The 21,460-nt window shown below is 37.3% G+C and overlaps 1 protein-coding gene across 2 annotated transcripts in view; it reads right to left on the reverse strand.

The window, feature by feature from the left end:
- Positions 1-15,702, reverse strand: part of LOC138064143 (coiled-coil domain-containing protein 152-like) — a 20,148-nt gene extending 4,446 nt beyond the window's left edge. The window contains exons 1-5 of one of the 2 annotated variants that reach the window (XM_068925385.1): positions 15,453-15,702; positions 13,187-13,279; positions 11,473-11,578; positions 1,410-1,478; positions 104-168 (exon numbers count right to left, since the gene is read on the reverse strand). In XM_068925385.1, coding sequence (XP_068781486.1) covers positions 104-168; positions 1,410-1,478; positions 11,473-11,578; positions 13,187-13,249 — 303 coding nt within the window. In that variant the 5' untranslated portion in view covers positions 13,250-13,279; positions 15,453-15,702. Of the gene's footprint in view, positions 1-103; positions 169-1,409; positions 1,479-11,472; positions 11,579-13,186; positions 13,282-15,452 lie in introns of those variants that run through there. The other variant, XM_068925386.1, reaches the window with a different exon arrangement.
- Between the last annotated feature and the right edge of the window lie 5,758 nt (positions 15,703-21,460).

A 21,460-nucleotide genomic window follows, 5' to 3' on the forward strand; every position in this document is an offset into this window, starting at 1 on the left:
TAATGTCATCAGTAGCAAAGAGTTTAAGAATATATATGAACTGTTACAAAAGAGAAAGAGACACCTTATTCCTCTGCCTAAAGAATGACCATTCATGACGCACCTGTTCACGAGCCTTTAATTTCTCTTCCAAGATGCGAATGTTATCCTTCAGTCTCTCATTTTCATCTATGTAATAATAAAACATAAACTGAGTCACTAAAAAGTAAATTTCAGCAGTATGGTTAACATAAGACTAAAAAAATGACTTTCATTTGACCTGTCTAAACTTAAGAAACTGTAAACATTTTATAGACATGACAATCTTCATTTGCGCAACTAAGTAACCTCCGTTGCCATTTTTTGAACAGATAATTCATAGTTTAATCATAATATTTGCCTGATATTACTACTTTGGTCTTCAGCCTTCTCATAACTGATCCAGTCAATAACAGTTAGATGCAAAGTCCTTTAGTTCAGAAATTAAGAGATTATTATCCTGTGTGGGGCACTTGCAAGTAGGAGACGCAATCCTTTCTTTTTAAGTACCCATTTCCCAAAAAATGAACTCAGTAGATGCACACAGGCTCCTAAGCAGCCTGACTATAGTGATAGTAAGTATGCTAATTAAATGAAAAGTAGCATCACAAAGACAGAATTTAGAAAAAAATTCAATTTATTATTAAAAATCCTTTTGAGTATTAAAAACAACCATATACTTCCCATTTTTAGAGGTTTATTAACATTTATGCTACTGTGCCTTGAACACACAATGGGTATGAAATTAAGTATATGCTATATAGCTATACTGTGATATAAAGATACTTTGGTCCATGTGATGTCTAAAAATGTGATATTATATATAATATTTATATATATTTATAGTTATTATATATAGTCATAATATTTATATATTTTTATTTTAAAATAGCAATTTTAAAGAGAGACTTTGTCAAGTATTGAGTATTTGTCAAGTATTGAGACTTTGCCAAGTATTTACGGATAACAACTGATTCTTAAAATCATTTTTAAGCTGAGGATTAAGACTCTTAAAGTACTTAAACGTGTAAAAACTATGCGTAAATGCTTTACTAGACCATAGTCCAAAAAATGAATAATACTTTCGCACTTTTTGTAAGATTTCCTGTGCGACACTGAAATAAAATTAAAACCCAACTATTGATTAAAAAAATCTCACTGCGCTAGAACTTTTACTAGTGGATTCTAAGGATAATAGCAACAGACATTTATTAAGCACACAAACCACTAAAACATGCACAGGATTGCTATGAGATACAATTTGTTTCCTTTCTGCTTGGCTGCTAGCCACTCTTCTTCTCTGAAAAAAGCATTAAATATAAATTAAACATTTAAACACCTGCTCATTCTAAATTACAGTACAGTATATATAGGAACACTTTTCTCTTTACCTTTCACGTTACACTGGTTTTCAACAGTTTGTGTCAGACCATGTATCACATTCTGTAGAGCAGTACGTTCTAAAAGAAATGACAAATCAAGTATTTTTGAATAAGTGCTTCACTATTTTCATTTTGGAATTCATTATAACCACCAAAAACAAATAATAAACAGCACATTTAAGTATTTTTTTAAACTATGATGAAAAATGTAGGAGAATAACATACATTTTTTATTACAGAAGTTTAAACATCCATCTTCTTGGTCTTCCAAGAACATTCAGTATTTTGAATAGTAGGAACAATATATTCCTTTGCCTACTGTAAAGATAACAGAAATTCTTCTTCAAGAATCTCTGCACAAGTATGATCAACTGTCTCTTTTCTTCTAAGATGGTCTCCTTGTTTCATTTGTCATACAGCTTTGGAGAAGGCCATCTTTTTGCAAGAATGACTTATGGTCTATATTGATTTAAACGTCACTTTCATAATTCAGCTTAAAGATTCCTAGTCTTTTATTAACAAACCACAAAACTTCAGGAAAAGATAAAGAACGTATGTGTTGTGTTGTCCTAAAATTGTTCATATAAAACAAAAATCATTTCAAATGTTATATTTGAGATTTAGCTTATTTAACAATGTTGTTATCCCAAGCCTCTCCTTTTGTAGAGGTACTTCAGGTAAGACAATGGTATGCAAGAGGAAAGGCTGCTGAACATTTTGTTAACGGCTATATAAACAGGAAATGTTTGGCATGTATAGACATTAGTATAGTTTGTTTTGGAAAGATTTTGTGAACGTGCTGTATGGGTTAGGGACTTGAAAAATGATAACAAGCCAGATATTACTGGATGGATTTGAGAGTTTCCGGACAGTACATCAAAGCTCTCTGTAAATCTGCATTAAATTCAGCAGTCTACGAAGGGAGGAAGATTGCAGCACTAGGGACTTTGCTGTACAACACTACCTATAACTAAAAGCTTTAGTAAAGGAAACATAAAAGCAATAGACATTATTTTTGTACATTAAATGAGGATTGCCCAGAGCAATGCTTTAGTCCTTCAAGGTTGCTGAAAATATCAGTGATGAAGACACATTTTCAGTGGTTGGATATTAGCTTGCTTTCTTTCAGAAAGTGCTAAGTATGTTCGTGAACAGCTGTAAAATTAGAGTACTCTAATCATGCCTGTGACCTATGACATAATGTATTAATTAGTTAATTACAGTAAAAATTGATGAAAAATTGATCAGTCTGATCTAACTCATCCGAAAACAAAAAATGAAGCAGGACCCCTCCGCCTCGAGATTTATGGTTTGTTATACATGAAAATTCAAGTACCAGGCTTTGTATTTTGATTTCTGCAAGCAACATTAACAAAAGTTGTTCTCGCAACTTCCTCCAAAAATATGCTCATTTTTCAAAAATCATAACCACTACTATAAGGTTAAATATTACCATAAGCTATGTGTGTATTTTTTCTGTGAGGATTCAGTAATGTATGTAGCCATATTTCAGAACTATTATGTTAGGGATAGATCTAATGTTCAATTTATTAACATTTGTGCAATTTATTAGCTTCTTTCCTAGTTTTAATCCAGCAAGGAAAACATTTTCCTTTTGTAAATCCATTTGCGTATCTTGCAGAAGCTGGCTAAATACTGGTTTTGTTAAGGCTGTTGCAAATTAATTTCAGTTTTATACATAAAACGTATTATGAATATAGGAACTCAGACTTTAGGAATGTTGTCAGTGCAACCCTACTCATGAGCCATGATGATACCCGGTGGAATTTCTGTATTTTCAGTTATTTTATTAAAAACAGACACCACATACAAAAATCTATATAAATGGAATATTAAGATTGCAAGTCAAACTTCCAAAAATTTTGATATGATAGAATTAAGATTGTTCATAATCCTAATTGGTCTTGAATACATACGTAGTCATACACAATTCTTCGCCAGAACGAACAAGATGAAGAGAGAAGGGATAGAGCTAGTGATCTGAGCATAAATCAGTACCATTGTCACTTCAGTTTTAGAAAGTCAGAATTTTATTGAGTCAGACAGGATGTTGTAGGACAGGTAAGGGTATGACACCACAGTGCAGCATATTCTATCTCTGCCACTGTGTGCCACTGTCCATATTCTGTACCACTAAGTGTCCTGCAAGTCACTGTGAACGTGCAGTATACTACACCCCTGCAGGCACGTTAAGACCAGAATAAAGTGTCTGTGACCACGTATTCCTCCTTTTATGGATACTCACCTTGAGATCCGAGCTTCCAGAAAACGTGAAATATGAAATGAAAATGTGAAAATGTGTACCTATTGATCAATGAAGAGAAGCATGCCAAACCTATGAAATGGTATAAAGTAGAGCAGACCTTGAAAAATCAGACCTTTTATGTCTCCAAGTGGACATCTACAATTGAGGGACTTTTTTTTACATTCATATGTCTGTATGAATCCACCTATAAAACTGAAATAATTCGCATAGCATGGCAGAATGAAAAGATATTAAAATTTGTAACAGGAAGGACTCCCTTTACACATGCTTTCCTGTGTTTTATTTTTTATTTAATAACGTTTCTCAAATATTTTTATTAGCTGTGCAAATAGCATTCAGATTATGATCACATTATTATTATTTAATTTTGGCTTTAGTTTGACTACAAAATAATTTTAGCAAGCAATACAAACGTAATTTCACAGAAGTATCATGTTTTTGTTTCTAGCCAATAAATAATGTTATTCCTTTCTGGGCAATTATGGAACTTCTCCATATTAAGATACCAACAATTTGATGTGTTTCTATTAAAGAAATGTAGGCTTTCCTGACTGCATTTTTGCCAAGATTCTTTTTAACAAGACCAACATTATCTACTCATTACTATCTCTCACCCGCTTTTTAGTGCATATTAACATTCTTTTTATGGTTCAACCTACGCTTGGGGAAAATCGGAGTATACAACTACATACATTCCCATCACCTCACTTTAAACAAAATAATTCTGAAAAAAAAAAAAATATATATATATATATATATGCACGCATGCTTGTTACCACTTTACCTGTTTATATTATTTCAAAATTTGTATTTTTGTATTTTTAATATTTGTACACTAGATGGACTAACTGCAAAGTAAGATCTGATTTTCATTAATTAGTATTTATGCCTTATGATCCTTGTAACCTTATCAGTAAAGATGAAAATCATTCAAAGACTGAGGACACTAAAATTGAGGTTACCTGCTCTTAAAATCTTCCTTTTTATTTCTGGAGTACCACTGCATTTCAGAAATGACTTTTAATTTCTAAAATAAAGTACACTACATAACAATTTCTCATCCCGTAAGACCAAAGCTCTATTGAAAATAGCAAATCATATACTTAAAGACTACCTCACAAATAATGCAGTTAAAAAGAGGAATTAAGATCCCAGCCCCAAGATTAAGTTTTCCAATCATTTTTTTTTTTTTTAAATCTTTAATCTGTTCTTCCTTCAAGCCTGCTTTTCATGCATTTGGATTTGTCAGCCTGCCTTTCTCCTGCTCTATGCTTCCAAAGAAGCAGTAGAGGGAGCACTAACAGCACAGAAACATTCCCTGCCCTCAGTTTCTGTACTGGGTACCAAACCAGCTCGAAAGAATTTGCAGAAAAATCCTGCTCAAAAGCTGAAGCTCCAAGTTAGCATGCCCAATAAACAGAGAATTTGGAATATTTAATCCATCTTAATTATGTGGAGATAAGTATTTTACAATAGAGATATTTCTGGGGATTGAAAATTTGGGCAAATAAGAAAGATTTTCCACGAAAGACATCCCTTACACTGAGAAAAATATTCTAGAAATATTATGTCTCTGCTCTAAAATATGGAGAAGCAAGAGCTTCTGAATCTTTAAGATGTTCTATCACAGTACTTTTTTTTCTGATTTCTACTCTGGTTTTGAAAAAACAATGACATGTTTGTGCTGACGTGTAAACTACATACATTCAGTGCGAGACAGACACCTGGTATAGAAATTTGCACTGTAAACAGTTTGACAGAGATACAATCAACTGAAAACTTGTTAATCTTTTCCACAGGCAGCAGTAGCAGCTCTCCCTGTAATTTAAATAACGTAATGGCTCACTTCATTAAGCCACTAAGAATGATTCGTCTTATTATCGCTTCTACTAACACTCACAATGCATTTAACAGTGTATTTGGGTGCCTTACAGATTTATTCTCCTGCATGTTTGTTTATCCTGAAATACATTTTCACGTTTCCATTTATGGTCAGAAGCTAAATTAAGCCTACTTTCTTAAAATGTGCCTCTTCCTAACAGTTTACAGGGTTTGTATTAACTATTTCTACCACAAATTTTCTATTCTTTCAGAATGTATGGCTATCCATTCAAATGCTTGACATTTGTGCAGAAATAAATCTATGCATCTAGGTAAACATGGAAATAGCAGCTAGTCTTACAGTGAACCACAGCCATTTTAAGTGCAAGCCACCTCTGAGGAAACGTATCCAGTTCCAAGAATCTTTCCTCATTTTTATTATCTTTAAAGGATGTATCTTGACAAATTCCTTATGTAGTTACAGTTGTGTGACTGTAAAATTTACCGGGAACCCACAGTGAATTTTTGCTTGCCTACATTAAGGAAGAAAAAGCGCAGTTGTGCTAAATTGTTGCGGCTTTGCTAGATCACATGGCATTAGCATCCATTAGGAATTCTGCACGGTTCCTCCTCTGTAAAGAATATTCCCTACATGCAGGAAGACTGAACAGCTTAAATGATCTTTTTACATGTTTAATGTCTGTAAGTTATTGCAGTTTCTTCCATCTGCATTTACACTTGAAGATAATGGCTTTTTCAAAAGGGCAAATTACATCGACCATTTTTTAAACACATTCAACACATTAAGTCAACATCCTGTATTAATACGCAGTCCTGAAGATACCAGGAAAATGTGACATTCAATATTTCTGTCCTATCTTGGTTACTTAGAAGCATCATCTACTGCTAACAGAGTAACTCCCAAAAGAAATACTTCAAAAAAAGTGAAGGAAATAGTTAATTCCTTCACTATTAGCAAACATGTTCTAACAAAGTATTAATCAAGTCAAAATAAAGCCATAAAGTGTTTTGTGGGTATTTCAATTGCTCTCTTTTCAAAGACTATGGCAGATACAAGAGTGACCTGTAACACAAGTATCCACTTAGTCACCACAGAAGGTGGTCAGGGATGAGAGGAAAAAACAAGAATGCCAGAGTTTTGTCTGTCTTACATGGATCTGCAGTGATTTTCATCAGACTAAAGGGGTCATGAAGCTGACCTTTGTTTAGCAAAGAACGTATGAGGATAAAGCAAGGCTCATTCATGACACTTCAGAATATATGTACAGTCGCCCACCTTTCTCACCTTTTCTACCTTAGTTTCGTTTAAAAAGTATCACTTTCCTCTCCCCCTTGAGTTTTACATATTTGCCTTCCTCCTTTGCGTTTCCTTCGGAGTTCCCACTCTTCTTTTATATTACCTTAAACAGTTCTAGAGATAAACTTCTGGCAACTGAAGGATATCAGGGAGCCCTCAGAGAGAATGTGATACTTGACAGAGATTTCTTGGGGCATGAAATGTTATCCCTGTTCCTGTTCTCCTACTAGGAGTTCTTTAGCTGGAATAAAGTTACACTTCCTCCACATCACCACCACTAGCAGCCACGAATCCTTTAGGGTAGATGGAACAAGAACATCCCTTCCATAATGCTCCTTCTCTTTCCTACTCTGCTGTAAGCAGCATGTTTGCTTGGAATCATATGGGAACCGTTCACCACCAGCATGCAGTCTCCTGTGCTTTTTCCTTAGCTGTTCTATGAGTCTCTTTGTGGTCTACTGTTAAGCCTTACAGTTGAAGGCTGAATTGTTTACTTTCAGGTTGGTGATGTCCAATTACACTGCAACTGTTTATCTGAAGATTACTCTGGCAGCATCTACTGCACATTACAGCAATTTGCTGCCCAAGATAGTTTGTGAAACTATGCTCTGATTATCATCAAATGAGTACAGTTCAAAAGATTACTTATACGAACACTTCAAGCATTGTGTCATGTTGGAATTCTACTGGAATACCTTATTGGTACATTAGTCAAATAAAACAGCCCTGTTAATTGTCTCAATTTCCAAATACATTCTATTTCCTTGGCATCTCTCACTTACCTTCTACTACTTTACCATCAAGTGGCTTTCACAGTCACCTGCTGGATACCCCATATTGCTCTAAGTTTCTGCTTTTCCCTTTTCTCTTTATTGCTATTAACAGCTCTGCAATCTCTCTTACTTCTTAGACCAGAATCCTTACTTTCCAACAATTCTGGCTCCCTATCCACATTCCTAGTAATTTGTGCAACTATTATGACTTGCATATTATTAAGATCTGTTCTTTCCTGACTAACCCTGCTGCTAAAACTCTGGTTCGTATTTCACACTGATTGCTCTAGTATTCCTACTTGGCCTTCTGCCTTCCACATTTTTTCCCCATCATGTGTTTCAAAACAGCTCCAGAGTTCATTCTCCTCAGTTATGGTATCAACATAACTATCTCCTCAAATCGTTTTGGTCTTATCTCAGCAAACTGAGGCACTACTTTCCATTTACAAAGCCCAAATCTGCCATGTGACTTCCATCTGTTTTCAGTCCATTCTGCTTCCACACTCCTTTCTGCAATCTTCCCAGCTGCCCTGACTTCCTGCCTTCTCTCTTTCGCATTTGCTGATATCCTTTTTTCCCCATTGGTTTTATGCTAGAAATAATTTCTTCTTTTTGTCCTCCTTTTCCTTTCCCTCTTTGAAATCTATTTTGTACAAAATCCCTCCCCTCCTTGTTGTCTTCTTCAATAATAACAATTCAAAAACCAATCAAGAGGTAACTGTCCTGCATTGTTTTTTGTGCTTAATTGAAAAGCAAATGGTTCTAATGCGTCAGTCCAGATTTCCTTCCAGTTCACTACCCCATTTCATAATACCCAGTAGTAGATGCTTCAGGAAAGAGTAAAAAAAAAAAAAAAAAGGACAAACACTACCCTTACTATATCTTCTCAGTTTCCAATAACAAGTAAGGAAGACCTGAGTGAGAGGTAGTCTTTCATGAATTTGTCTCCTCTTTTTGGACTCATCTATACTTTTGATATCCACAAACTCCTGTGGTAATTGAGTCAAAAACTTTGTTTTATAATGTGTGGAAAAAGTTCATGCTTTGGTTTGCTTTAAAGGAGATTATCCATCAAGAAGTTTGATTTCCATCTATTTCTTTTATTACAACAAACAGTGAATGATCATTCCCTAGTCACTTTCTCTACACCATTCATAGTTGTACAGCTATCAGTAATATCCCAACTCTACTGTTTCTGTTTAAGCTGAAAAGTTATCAGTCAACTTAAGTCTTTCCTCAGATGCTCCGTAACTGTTACCACACCTGCCAGGGTGCTAAATGCTTCCTCCCCCATCCCCTTTCTGAGGGTTTGGCTGCCTGGGCTCAGGGCTAGCTTGGAATGAGTACAGCTGGTGACCTTGAAACAAGCTGTTTGAACAAAGCTGGAAGATGACTCAGCAATGGCTGCCCCTCTTTCCCGTAGGAGCTGCTTTTAAGCTGAGGTTCTCGCCCTTGGCCCAGCTTGAGCTATGATATTGCAGCTGTGTTGCAGCCATATCCTGTGCGTGGCCATGTACCCTGTCGATCCAGAACCCGATCATGACCTACGGACTGACTTCCTGGCTTCTTTTCAGAACTGCCTCACCAGTACGAACTCGCTGGTGATCAATGGACCATGCCTGGCCCTGTTACTGTTTCTGGACCTGACCTTGACCCTGACTCACTTTCCTGTCTTGTTCTCCAACCTGCCTCATCACTATAGACTCGTTCAGTAACGTGGGCTCTCGGCTGATTCTAGCAACCGTCCCTGGGCCTCCCCTGCTCAGGTACAGCAGGACTGGGTCCCCACTGGGGAGGGCCCTGCCTCTGTCAGCCTTGTTACATGCCAGGCTCCCTGTCCCTCTCTGCTCCCTGACAATACTGAACCTTGCCGCCATTTCTGTATCTATTCTAGTTGCGGTAGGTCCTTTTTGAAATGCGGGGACCAAAATATTCAACAAAAAACCCCACAAATTTCTAAAGGGACATAATGTTTATTTCCCCGTTTCTTTTTTGACCACTGTTATTTTTTGGAGAATTGTCTACAATGACATGAAGATCTCTTTCCTAGGTAGTAGTTGCCAGTTAGAGCCTACCGCTATTCATATACAATGTCTTCTAATATGCATTCTACTGAATTTCATCTTCTCTTTTTAGCACCGTCTTTCTGTATCATGAAGTTCTTGGTATAACTGAACAGATTAGTACCACTAGCACACTTGTACTCACCTTTTAGTAGCTTTTCCAGTTCATTTCTGAGTATGTTAAATTATTTAAGTCCCAGCAAAGATCTATGTGAAAGCCACCGGAAACTTTATTCCTGTGTGAAACTAAGTTTATTCCTTCCCTCTGTTTCCTAACTTTAGCAGTTTGAGTTGTCTGAGACTGAAGTTTTGTAAGAAGATGCACCTTTCCATCACCTTAAGAACTACAGAAGAATAGGAAACCACAAAAGTGTGTGTGTGTGTTTGTGTGTGTGTGTGTAGTTTTCTCTCTCTCTCTCTATAAAACTATAGAGAGCGAGCGAGCATATCATCTATGTAAAGTACCAGGTATTATTTCCCTCTTTTTTTAAACAGCCATCTGAAAAGATATACTTCCAGACTAGAAATATTAAAAAAGAAAAAATGTTCATTTAATCTGTTTTCTCTTTAATTCCTCATTTATATGGTAACTTCTTTATTACAAGTTAGAGGCTTAAAATTGCCAGACTATTAGAAACAGTCAAATGCCGTTTCATTATGTAACTTCAGTTGCTATTAAACAGTTTGAATACTCTGAACATTTCGATAAACTTTTATTACCACCCGTAACTTTTTAGCACCGTAATGACATCTATTATGAAAGTAAAAGAAATATGACCCTGATGACATCAAAACAGACAGGAAGAGAAATACCTCCTACGGAATAAACTTACGATAATGATCAATACAGTTTAATTAAACTCAAGCTTGAAAGAATTATGTGTGATTTCTAACGCTGTATAACTGACTTGGAAATGCCAACGTGATAAAATATTCACGATGATATAAAGTCAAATAGGCTATCACTTTTTTTTTTTTTAATCTGACGTCTTAGCATCAAGGAGATTACATCTCACATAGAAATAAAATCTAATTACTCTGGATAGACTAAAGCCTTTCAGTGCTCAAGAAGTCAAAGAAATGCTTAGGGAGAACACAAGACTCAGGTTCCACCTATACCCAAAGTCCAATACAGTGGCACAGAATTAATTTATGTTAAGTTATTTCAGTGACCAATACTGAAAGAGGAACTTCAATACACCTGTCAGCACGGTACAGGGAAAAAGTATTACAAACCCCAAACTAGGCTATCAAATTGACCTTAAACAAGCCAAATCACATAAGCAGCTAAGAGAAAACATTTTTTACACCATCTCAGAGCACCAGTCCCACCAGCCTAACATCCCCTCTCCAATTACAGGCAAACTTTGATGATTTGGAACTTCGACATTTTCAAACTTTGACGTTTTCAGAAAACGGCAAAACACGCACCCAAGAATGCATCTGGCTCTTTTTTTCACTGGAAAAAACATTTCTGGCAACCAGCCGAAACATAACATTAGATTTTGTCACATTAATAGCAATAGAAGAGCTAGAGCTCAGCTTGGGATGTGATGACGTTACTACTGACCTTACAGTTCTCAAATGTTGGCTCTGTCATTCTATATACACATCTGAATTGCTTGTGAATGTTAACTACAAGTCACATACAGGCTTGCATTTTAAGCTAAAACACTGCTGATACTACTCTGCCTAAAAATCTTTGCATCGTAAACTGTGGTGGTTTGAGATTACCAAAAATAATGCCAATATTTCTCAGAACTTCCTAAATACAAGAAAAGAACATACTGTTTTTCAAAATAATATTTACCTTCTTTTACTGAATCCTCCTTTGCTTGGCTTAATTTTACCAACATGTTAGATTTTTCCAGCTGAAGAACCAATAGGTTATTTGCTTCATTAATTTCTGATATTTTCTAGAAAATTGGTGAGAGACTAACGTTATACTAAGAATTTTTGATTTAAGTTTCACATCTCGAGATTTAAGTTGATATAAGCATTTTTACACAACACTACAGTTGCAAGCCTATTTTACTTGACACTCTGGGAATTCCATTATAGAGAAGAACAAAGTTAGACTTGAAAGCCTGTGCTGTACATAATTAAACATTTACTATCCAGAACATACAACGTCTACTTACAATATTACTTACAAAGACCAGGAATCTTTGACAAGCATAATCTTGCGCTTCCTCTTGCAAAATTAAACATACTAAATAAATGTTACAGAAGGGCACAGAGTAGAACACATATCAGCAAGACTGCTTAATCCCACCTTAATTTAGTTGCTTCCTCTGAATTCTTAAGTCCATAGTCTAGACTAATCTTCAAGGTTCTTCTGGTTGCTTGCATAAGAAGTTGTAAATACCCTCGTCAAGCACCGACGAGTGTGTGTGAATAGTGACTGGTGTAATAACTTTTTCCATGAAAATCACAACACGGTGATTTCAGGTGTCCTTTCTGTATTATCTTTGGTAAGGATTTACTGATCAGGATCAGAGAGCTAGCACAAATGGGTCTATCAAACAAGAAATTTGGTACTGATTCTCTCAGTGGATCCACCTTCAAAGAACTGACATATTCTTAAAATAAAGAATATAAGAACAGATGCTCCTGCTATGGTGATGATTTTTCTTCTTAGAATACGGAATAATTTCTGCAGGGACAATAAAACAAGGCTACGCAATACTGTTGTCTCCAATAGAACCTTCTGATGCAGAGACTTGCACACATTTCCGGAGAAACTAAAATTCTACCACAGAACACTTCTCTGAGCAGACTCCACAGATTTCAACAGCAGACATTTTAAGATAAATTTTCATCTGGGAATCTGAAGGTTTTAAATTAAAAAAAGTGTCTGTTTGCATGCTTATGCAACCTAGATGTCTTTATAAATCTGATTTTACATCCAAAAGTTCTGACATGTCAGCCCCAACCTTTCCGGACTCAGAGCTACTCCTAGCTTCTTTTAGCCCACTCGATCTCTATGCACAGAGATTCTGATTCACTATCAGAAATTTTGTTTGTAAGTCCCTAAAGATAGAACACCTTTGTCTATTTACGGACACAAAAGTCTGAAGCTTATCACATACTGATCAGGCAAATGCAAAATAAGTATTCATTAGGAATAACAAAAGAAATATATATCTTTCCTGCAGACAGAAGGCATTTTAATGGATCACATGTAAAATGGTAGTTACCTGGGATCTCGTCATTCACCTATGAAAAATGATCCAAGATCGTCCTTTACACAAATATTAAATGCACAACAGCACAAACAATTTTCACTTGCTATTTCACAGATGAGCAATGCAAAGGAAGGACATTTGGATAATCGCTCATCTTAAATCATTCTGAGCGCTAACAGACAGTGCAGACACTTACTTTCCAAACAAAGTTGGTATTACATAGCACAATACGAACAGATACCACTTAGAAGAAACTTTCACCTGAAAAGCATATTAAAATATGCCAAAGTATTCACAGGTAGCAATTTCAATGTTTTTTGTACCTTCTTTACTTACCTTTTCTATCACTGAGAAGTCATCTAAAAGTTTACCAAGATTCACCAAACTGATATTCTTCATAGTTTCTTCAAGGCTGTGATTCACTTATTTCTGGAACATTTCATCGTATATATATATATATAAAAAAAAAAAATCAAGATTTTTTTTCCTCCTCATTCACACTATTGCGAAAGAATTCCATAAATGCAAATATAAGCAGAACATAGAACACCTTTTTTAAAGTTAAACTATTTTTGCATATTAAACTAAATTTCAACCAACCTAAGATCTGACATTTCTAAGAAATGTCAGAAAGCCCAAGCTAAACCTATCAAAGTGCTAGATCGTATCACTGAATTTGAAATTTTTTTTGCTGTTCAAAAATAAACCTGAATCTACTTCCTTAGACACTACACCACAATTTCACCTAACAAATAGTGCTCTACATGTAAGATGCTTTTAAAACATTATATGACTGACTCTTCTTTATATACTGCCAAGACATATTGGTCTTCCCATCCTCATTCTAAACACTAAGAAATTGAATCAGGGAAGTGATCCAGTGAGTCACCCAAGGCCACAGTAATTTTTGTGTTTCATTATTCATTCTCCTCTGTGTACATACTAGAAGCAATAGATCAGTTTTGGTTAAATTTGATAACTTGAAAAATGTTACTGAGGTAAATAACATTTTACCATTTACCATTATGACATTAATGTACACCTTTAACCTGTACGTGCTGTGATACTTAACTGCTACTCAGGCTTTAAGTCCCTTACATGTTCACTCTGAAGTTACAATCTTAGCCATTCAGTACGTACAAGTGTTTATATATATGTAACTTTGCTAGTAAAGCAGGAGATAAAGATAGTTCTCTGCACTTAATGCACTATTGTCTCTTGTATCCACCGTTTCATCAGAGGGACTAATGAAATAGCTAATTCACTTTTATTTGCTTGGCCAACAATTTTAAAGAATATATGTAACACTAAGAATTAATAGTTTTCTCTTCAAGTTAGTTGTTTTCTTGTCTGTAAGTTAAAGCAGTAATTTTAGTAACCTGTAACTGCTATTACAATGCAATAATTGTTATAATGGATTTTGAAACATATATTCAGCACATCAATTTTGTAAAACAATTACGTATCGTAATATGCTATTGGTTAACAATCTAAATGTACAGCATCACCGCCAAGCCCTGATCTCTCCAGTCCTTATCATGCACAGTATCTTTTCCATTCTCTGTTGTTAACATTTTTTGTATTTCATCCTCTAAATTTTGACTGAGGAGGGAAGTTTTGAGGAGCTGCTGTGTTGTACACTGCTTTGTTTGTGTATCTGCCCACTTCTGGGCATCATTTGTTCTTTCACAGGACAGGACGTGCTCAGCACTGGGCAGCATTAGCCAGTAGTGCCACAGAGAATAAAACTCCTGCTGAACTAAAACAGTAAATTCAAATAATACGCTGTATTACTAATATATTTTTCCAGCAGGAAAACTCATCGTTTTTATTTCTGTGCATTAGATTATATATGCTAGATCTTCCAAAGACTTTTTTTTTAAGCCCCACACTCCTATTTTGAACAATATTTATTTAACTAAAAGAAAAAATTGAAAGCTCTAACACATATTTTCGACTGTGATAAAACTGACATCTTTCTTTATTCTTTCATAACCCCCTGCAATGATTCTCTTGCAGTATTCTTTTTTTTTGGTATTGTAGCTCATGATCCGATTCTGGAAGTTAAGGTTTCATTTTTGTTTCATATAACAGTGAAACCCGTATTTATAACCAAAATAACACGAGAATTTCTTCTCTAGACTACTAACTGCACATCCCAATTGAATATTAACTATACTATAAGCAGAACTTTAATAACCTTTTTCTGCCCTTCACCCTTCTTAAAAGATAGGCAACTAATACTTGCATTGAGTCTAACCTCACTTTAATCAGTCTTTGAAGATCCTGAGGATATTGAAAAAGACAGTTTGCAGATCAAAACGATTAGCACCTAACTTGCCCCCAGATGTGGGGTGAATCCTACCGCCTCATCCCCTCTTACAGAGGGCTCACGACGATCGCAACAGCACAGGCGCACCAGTCGCGCCGCTGCAAACCCAACCGATACCCACCGGCTCACGGCGCCCTTATTCCCCTCCCTCATCTCTGCAGCGACGCTACACAAAGAGGTGCCCTGCTGCCAAGCAAGATCCTCTCACAGCCAGCCAGGTACGCCGGGTACCCGTGGCACAACCTTTTGCTCAGCGGTGCACGGTCATACCCGAGAGAAGATGGCGGACGAAGGCGCTCCCTGCCCCTGCGACGACACGACGCCTGGCCTGGCCTGGCCGCTCCGTCGGCCGCAGCGAGCCGCGGACGACCGCCACGCGGCCCTGAAAGGCGGGAAACCAGCTCCACTAGCGACGCTGCGGGGGTGTCTCCCCCCGCCCCCCCCGCCCCGATCCGCCGTTGGAGCGGACCGGCAGGCGTGGCCAGCCGTTGGAGACGGCGCGCGAGGCGCGGCGGGCGCGGCCGTTGCCCCGCCCTGGGGCCAGGGGGCGCTGCCGCGACGTGGGGGGGACTGGCGGTCGCCTGCAGCTATCGCCGGCCCCTCACGGCGGTGGCCGTGGGGTAGCAGTCTCTTTGGGGGAACTGGGGACACGAGTGTCCTGTGCCGTGCGTCCCCATGCTGTACTGACATAACCCAAGCGCTTCAACCGTTCCCTCGCACACCCCCCCCCCCCCAAACCAACCAACCAAGCAACCAAGCTCAGAGGAGCATCCTTTCAGATCCTGATTTCACTCCCCTGTGCAGTCGGTGAATTATTTTATCAAATGGCTCCCCACATCGACATTAACGTGAGCTGAGGGGGGATTCCGCGTGTGAATGCTCCTCTGAAGAGCAGCGATAGGCTTTGAATGGGAGCACTTCTGTGAGTGACAGAGACCAACTGATTCCCTTTATCTTTAGTATCTCAGCATTTATACTGTGCTTGTAGCTATGGTTACCAAGCAGTGATACTCTCCCTGCCTGTCGCTCCTTTTCTGAGGGAAATTATCACAAAGAGCTTTTGAGAAAAGTTTCCAAGATATGCCCGCTAGCGTGAGAGCATGCCACAAGGCCTGAGACTGGTCAGCGAGGATTTCTTATTACAATCAAGACTTTGTCTCCTCTGTAGGAAGGTTGCTATTTTGGGGCAAAGTGCTCAGATGATGCCACCGCGCTAGTGACTGAAGAGTCTGCAGCTGCTTTGGGTAGACTGGGAAATTGATGGTACTGCTTAAATATGAAAAGGAGCAAGTTTCTCCGTTAATTTTTCTGCTCCTGAAATTTGATAGCAAATCCAGTTGAGATTACTCTGTCCTGACATCTTGCCAGACTTTGCTGAAAGTAGACACGTAGGACTGGAAGGGACCTGTTGCATCACTGAATGACATCCCTGTGAAAAGCCCTAAGGTTACACATGAAAACAAAATAACCTCCCCTCCCCCAGCTTCTTGCCATTTTACTACATATAGTACTACTTCTTTTCCCCGTTAGCATTGAGCCCATGGCCAAGACCTGGCATACGACAATCCTGCCAGGAGCATCTATACCTGCTGCTTAATATCCCGCCTTATCATGGAAACAAACTGTCTCAGGGCAGTGCGGGCTCCTCCGCGGGTGGGTTTATAGCAGTTAAATGTAACTGCAGAAAACAACTCATCAGCTAGATGGTTCTGCTGAGAGGCTTACAGAAAAACATTCAATATTTTATCATTTAAATCATCATCATTAGGTTTCAAGGTTAGTATCACTGGGTGAGTGAATAGTTGTCATACTTATGAGAATCACAGAATAATTTAGGATGGAAGGGACTTCTGGAGCTTACCCAGTTCAAACTCCTTCTCCAAGCAGGGCCAGCTTCAAAGCTAGATTGGGTTGCTCATGGCCTTGTCAAGTTGAGTTTGCAGTATCTCCAAGGAGAAGATTGTTTTTATGACATAATCTGAAAAGAAACTGCTTTATGTTCAGACTTGGATAGAAAACACATCGTTAATTACCTCAGGAAAGTAGATTTTTCAGAAAGAGGCTGTAATATTATATCCTAGAGCCACATCTGCATGCTAGAAAAGGTGTCCTTGGTCTCAGAAATGCTAAAATATGCCATAGTGTTCCTAGCTGGTACATTTTTGTTTGTCATAGAGAGGAAAGATGACATAGCTTCAGTGCGCATTGATACTAATCAGTGAGCGTGCAGGACCTTGTCTGAACACATCCAGAGAAGGAACAACCTGCCAGGCACAGTCAGAAATGCTGTTTGCAGGCAGCTGTATGTGAGAGGATTATTGTCCGCTGAGATGTAGATACAGCCAAAGTAATTAAAATCGTTTTTGTGCAGAGAGGATCTGCAGCTGAGAAACATGTGGGAAAAGACATGATATCATAACTGTAGCACTAGACTTGGGAGCCCAAGTGTGTTGCAGTGCCTGATGCTAAGAAGGAAAGGCATTTTCCTGTCATCCCCCAGTGAACTCAGTGCATGCTCTTTGAGATTTCTAGCACGCCTATCCTGCTTCACTGGCCAATTTTTACAAAACATCTTACAGCCTTTTAGCTGTCCTTGAAAACTGCACCACCCCAAAACCTTGCTCTAGAGGTTAAGTACTTAAATAAAAAATTGCAACTCTAATAGAATTATTTGTGGAGAAGACTAGATAAGTGCTGTAGTCAAAGCAAAACATCACAGCAATAAGTGTTCTTCTCAGGTCTGGAAAAAGGTGCACAATCACTCCTGATTGCTATATAAGATTTAAAAAAAAAAGACCTAAGTGATGAGGAGTTTAAAACACAGTAAACCGTAGTGTGTTGCACAGTCCGGCTTTTGTGATTATTTAGTGGTGGTTTTATTTTATAGATTGTATTCATAGGAAGATGGATGCTGAAGACTGAGATCCAGCTCATGATTAGGCAAAGATGTTATGACTCTGTGGCCATATGTTACATTTGAAATAATGTTACGCTTAGTGGCGCATCTATAAATACATCATAAGCACTGGGAAGGTGATTACTATGAACAGACTTGGAAAAAAAAGAAAAAATCTTTGAGGCAAAAACAGAGGACAGACTTTGACCCAGAAATACATAGAATACTGAAAGACGAGACTTGGGGGGACAGAGCTTTAAACTTATAATAGGTTTAGCATTCAGCAAATATTCTTTTGTTTTAGCTTCTAAAGTATTGTTCCTAAACTAGTAAGTAGTCTGGTAGTGCCAACATCCAAAATATGAGAGTTTTGCTGTAGTTCATTTAGAGTTTACTCTAATTTTTTGCCTTTTTATAGGGAAGTAACTTCTCTGGCAAAACACTCAAGGAGTCTGGTGGTCACTGGAAAATATATTATATCCACAGTGTATTAGACAGGTAGGGTGGCATTCTGTGGCAGAAAGCAGTTGGTAGCTGAGTGATGCTATATTAATACAGTGCAACCTATAGAGGGCTTCTAACAGTGGGAAACACAAATGCATTTTATTGCAATAATGAGCATCCTTGTAAAAGAAATTTCTCTATATCAGAGAACTATGCGATGGTAGTCCCAACCAAGTTTCCTGTTCTCACAAACCGCATCATCTGTATACATTTAAAATGTCATTGTTAGGCTGAGACTTGAGTAGTTTTTGGATTGAACTTTATGCCATTATTGCATTTTCACATTCCTCCTTATAAGTCCAGCCATATCAGAGGAATGTAGCAACTGCAGTTAAAATACCGACGGTGATAACATTTACTAGAATTAAGGTCTGCAAAATTCAACTCAATTTACAAAATGATTCTTTTCCTATTACTCTAAAGAGCACAGAGGAGGGTGTGCATAGGTTTCAACCTGCTCTAGACAGTTAGTGTCAGACTCATCACAGTAGTTAACATGCTACTGTGTCAGACCACAGAGTAGTTTAATAAAACAGAGGAAGAAATTATACTACTGTGCATCCTGGGCATCAGCATTGCTTTTGCTATGTTATAGCCCTATTGATAAGGGGGTTTATTTTTCTAGTTTAGGAAATAAAAGGTGTTGAGCGTGGATTTTGGTACAGAGGCATTTGCTTCTGTTATGTTCTATGTTTGTCCAAAGGAGAAAAACATATCAATATATACAAATACATGTTTATCAAGTATTTTAATATACTAGATTGTATTTACATATAGATTTTTAAGTGCATAAATATACATATATGTAGGCACCTTATCCTTGTAGCTGGAGCCATCGAACAACAGAAAAGGTCACTTAGTTTCAGCATGTGCTTGAGTTGTTGTTTTGTTCAGAAACAGAACAATAAGGCTTTTTTTTTTTCTGTGCAGCGTTTTTTCCCCTCCATATTTGTTTCTTTTTGCCAGGCAATAGATGATCTAATCCTTCCTTTATAGCTATAGTAATTGAAGAAATAATGGTTTAGCTTTAGTGGTTTTTAGCATTTACAGTATCTATCAAAATGCAAGTCTCATTATTTTTAACAAGACAGTGGTGGGCAGTAAATTTCTGATACTGCTTATATAAATTCCGTATTCTTGTAAACCCAACAGGAGTGGTACGTGGTGCAGGATGAACTAAAAAAAAACAAAAAAGGAAGGTAAACACTAAGTAAAATGGAAATGAAACCTACTGCAATGTATATCGTTCTGTGCCTCTGTGATAAACTTGATTTTGTAGTCTCCAGAAGGAGTTATCAGGGTCAGATGTAAAATCACATAGTCTTTTTGTGTTAGCTGTACCACATGCTTGACTTAAAATGGCTTTGGTCTGCCTTCTGAAATAACTTTGTAAGTGATTGGACGAATTGGATGAAAAATAACTCACTGTATCATATCATCTACAAGACTTTGTCTGTAATAGCCTGTGTTTGTCTGTAACTTTTATTAAAATATTTGGCCATGTTGTGTTGAAGGTAGACAGCATGTTCCAGCACCTTGCTGCATAGGCAGAAAGGTACGTGCTGTTTCCAAGGGGAAAAAAAGCCCCTCGTGTTTCACTGGAGCCTAAGAGACCTTTACGATCATTTAGCTGGTCAGATCATTATTTTTCATTTTAAAAGTCTCAGCTATCACCCAAGCAGGAATGAAAACATTGATTTGTAGCACAGCTTATTTGGTTTTTGTCTGTCACAGATGCTCAGTTATGTTGACTCAATTTAGATTATATTCTCTTGTGTGTATACATACACATATACTGATACCCAAAGAGAAAGAACATACCTGGATTAAATCATTATAGTACAACATTACAAAATTTTAATCTATGCTGCAAGGAAGAAAGTGTCTATCTACACACAGACAGATTCAGATATCTTTATGCCTTGAGTATAACTTAAATGTCTTCAGCAGTCAAGTATTTTTCATTGAAGTGTATCAATATAAGTTACTTTGTGTCAGATTTTGGGAGAACCTGATTGTGCAAAAATATATTATTGATTTTGAAGATATGCATCCATAAAACTCAAGGCACTAAATAACTGTTTTTCCTCCTTGAAAGATTTTCACTTTATGAATTACCATTAACTATTTGTACTGCAGCTGTCAGCATCCCAACCGTGTCAACCATGATGCTCTGCCCTGCAAAGCACTGTGCAAGAATATTGAAAGGCGATCTTTGCTAAGAAGCTTTACCAGATAGATATTATATCCAGTTTAAATAGGATATAACAAAGAAGACTGAAGAACATCAGGGATGAAGAGCAGTAGAGAAAGAAGGACAACATCAACACAATAAAAGTCAACAGAAGTAATTGCATTGCTTCCACTGATTTCCTAAGTAACCAAGCGTGCATGCCCTTGCTTTTCCATTTACATAATATTGATCTGTTGGCATACTGGTGAGTCAAACTGTAATCATTTTTAATTTAATCAGATTTACAGTAATGACACTATTTTTATAATTTATTTCTGTTATAATCTTAAAATAATGCTAAAGTTCTCTTGACTGAGTTTTCTTATAGTTCTTAAAAAAAAAAAAAACCCTCCAAAACCACGGTGCTAGTGAGTGTTTGAACCACACAGCAAAACATATGTGTGTGTATTATCAGGAGCACATTTTCGTAAATACGTCTAAAACACCATAGCAACAAACTGCTTTGATAGGGACCACGCTTATGCAAGAGTCTTGTCTTGTCTAATTGATCCCATCCAAAGCAACCCATTTGGACAGCATGTTTTTTTCTTTGTCCTGGTTTATTTTCTTTGTTTCTCCCCCTTGCCCCAGCCCCAACCATCGCCTATTAGCACTTGCTCTACAGAAGTTAGGCAATGGGATAGT

The sequence above is a fragment of the Struthio camelus genome, chromosome W (genome assembly GCF_040807025.1).
Source record: "Struthio camelus isolate bStrCam1 chromosome W, bStrCam1.hap1, whole genome shotgun sequence".
In the NCBI taxonomy this organism is placed as follows: domain Eukaryota; kingdom Metazoa; phylum Chordata; class Aves; order Struthioniformes; family Struthionidae; genus Struthio; species Struthio camelus.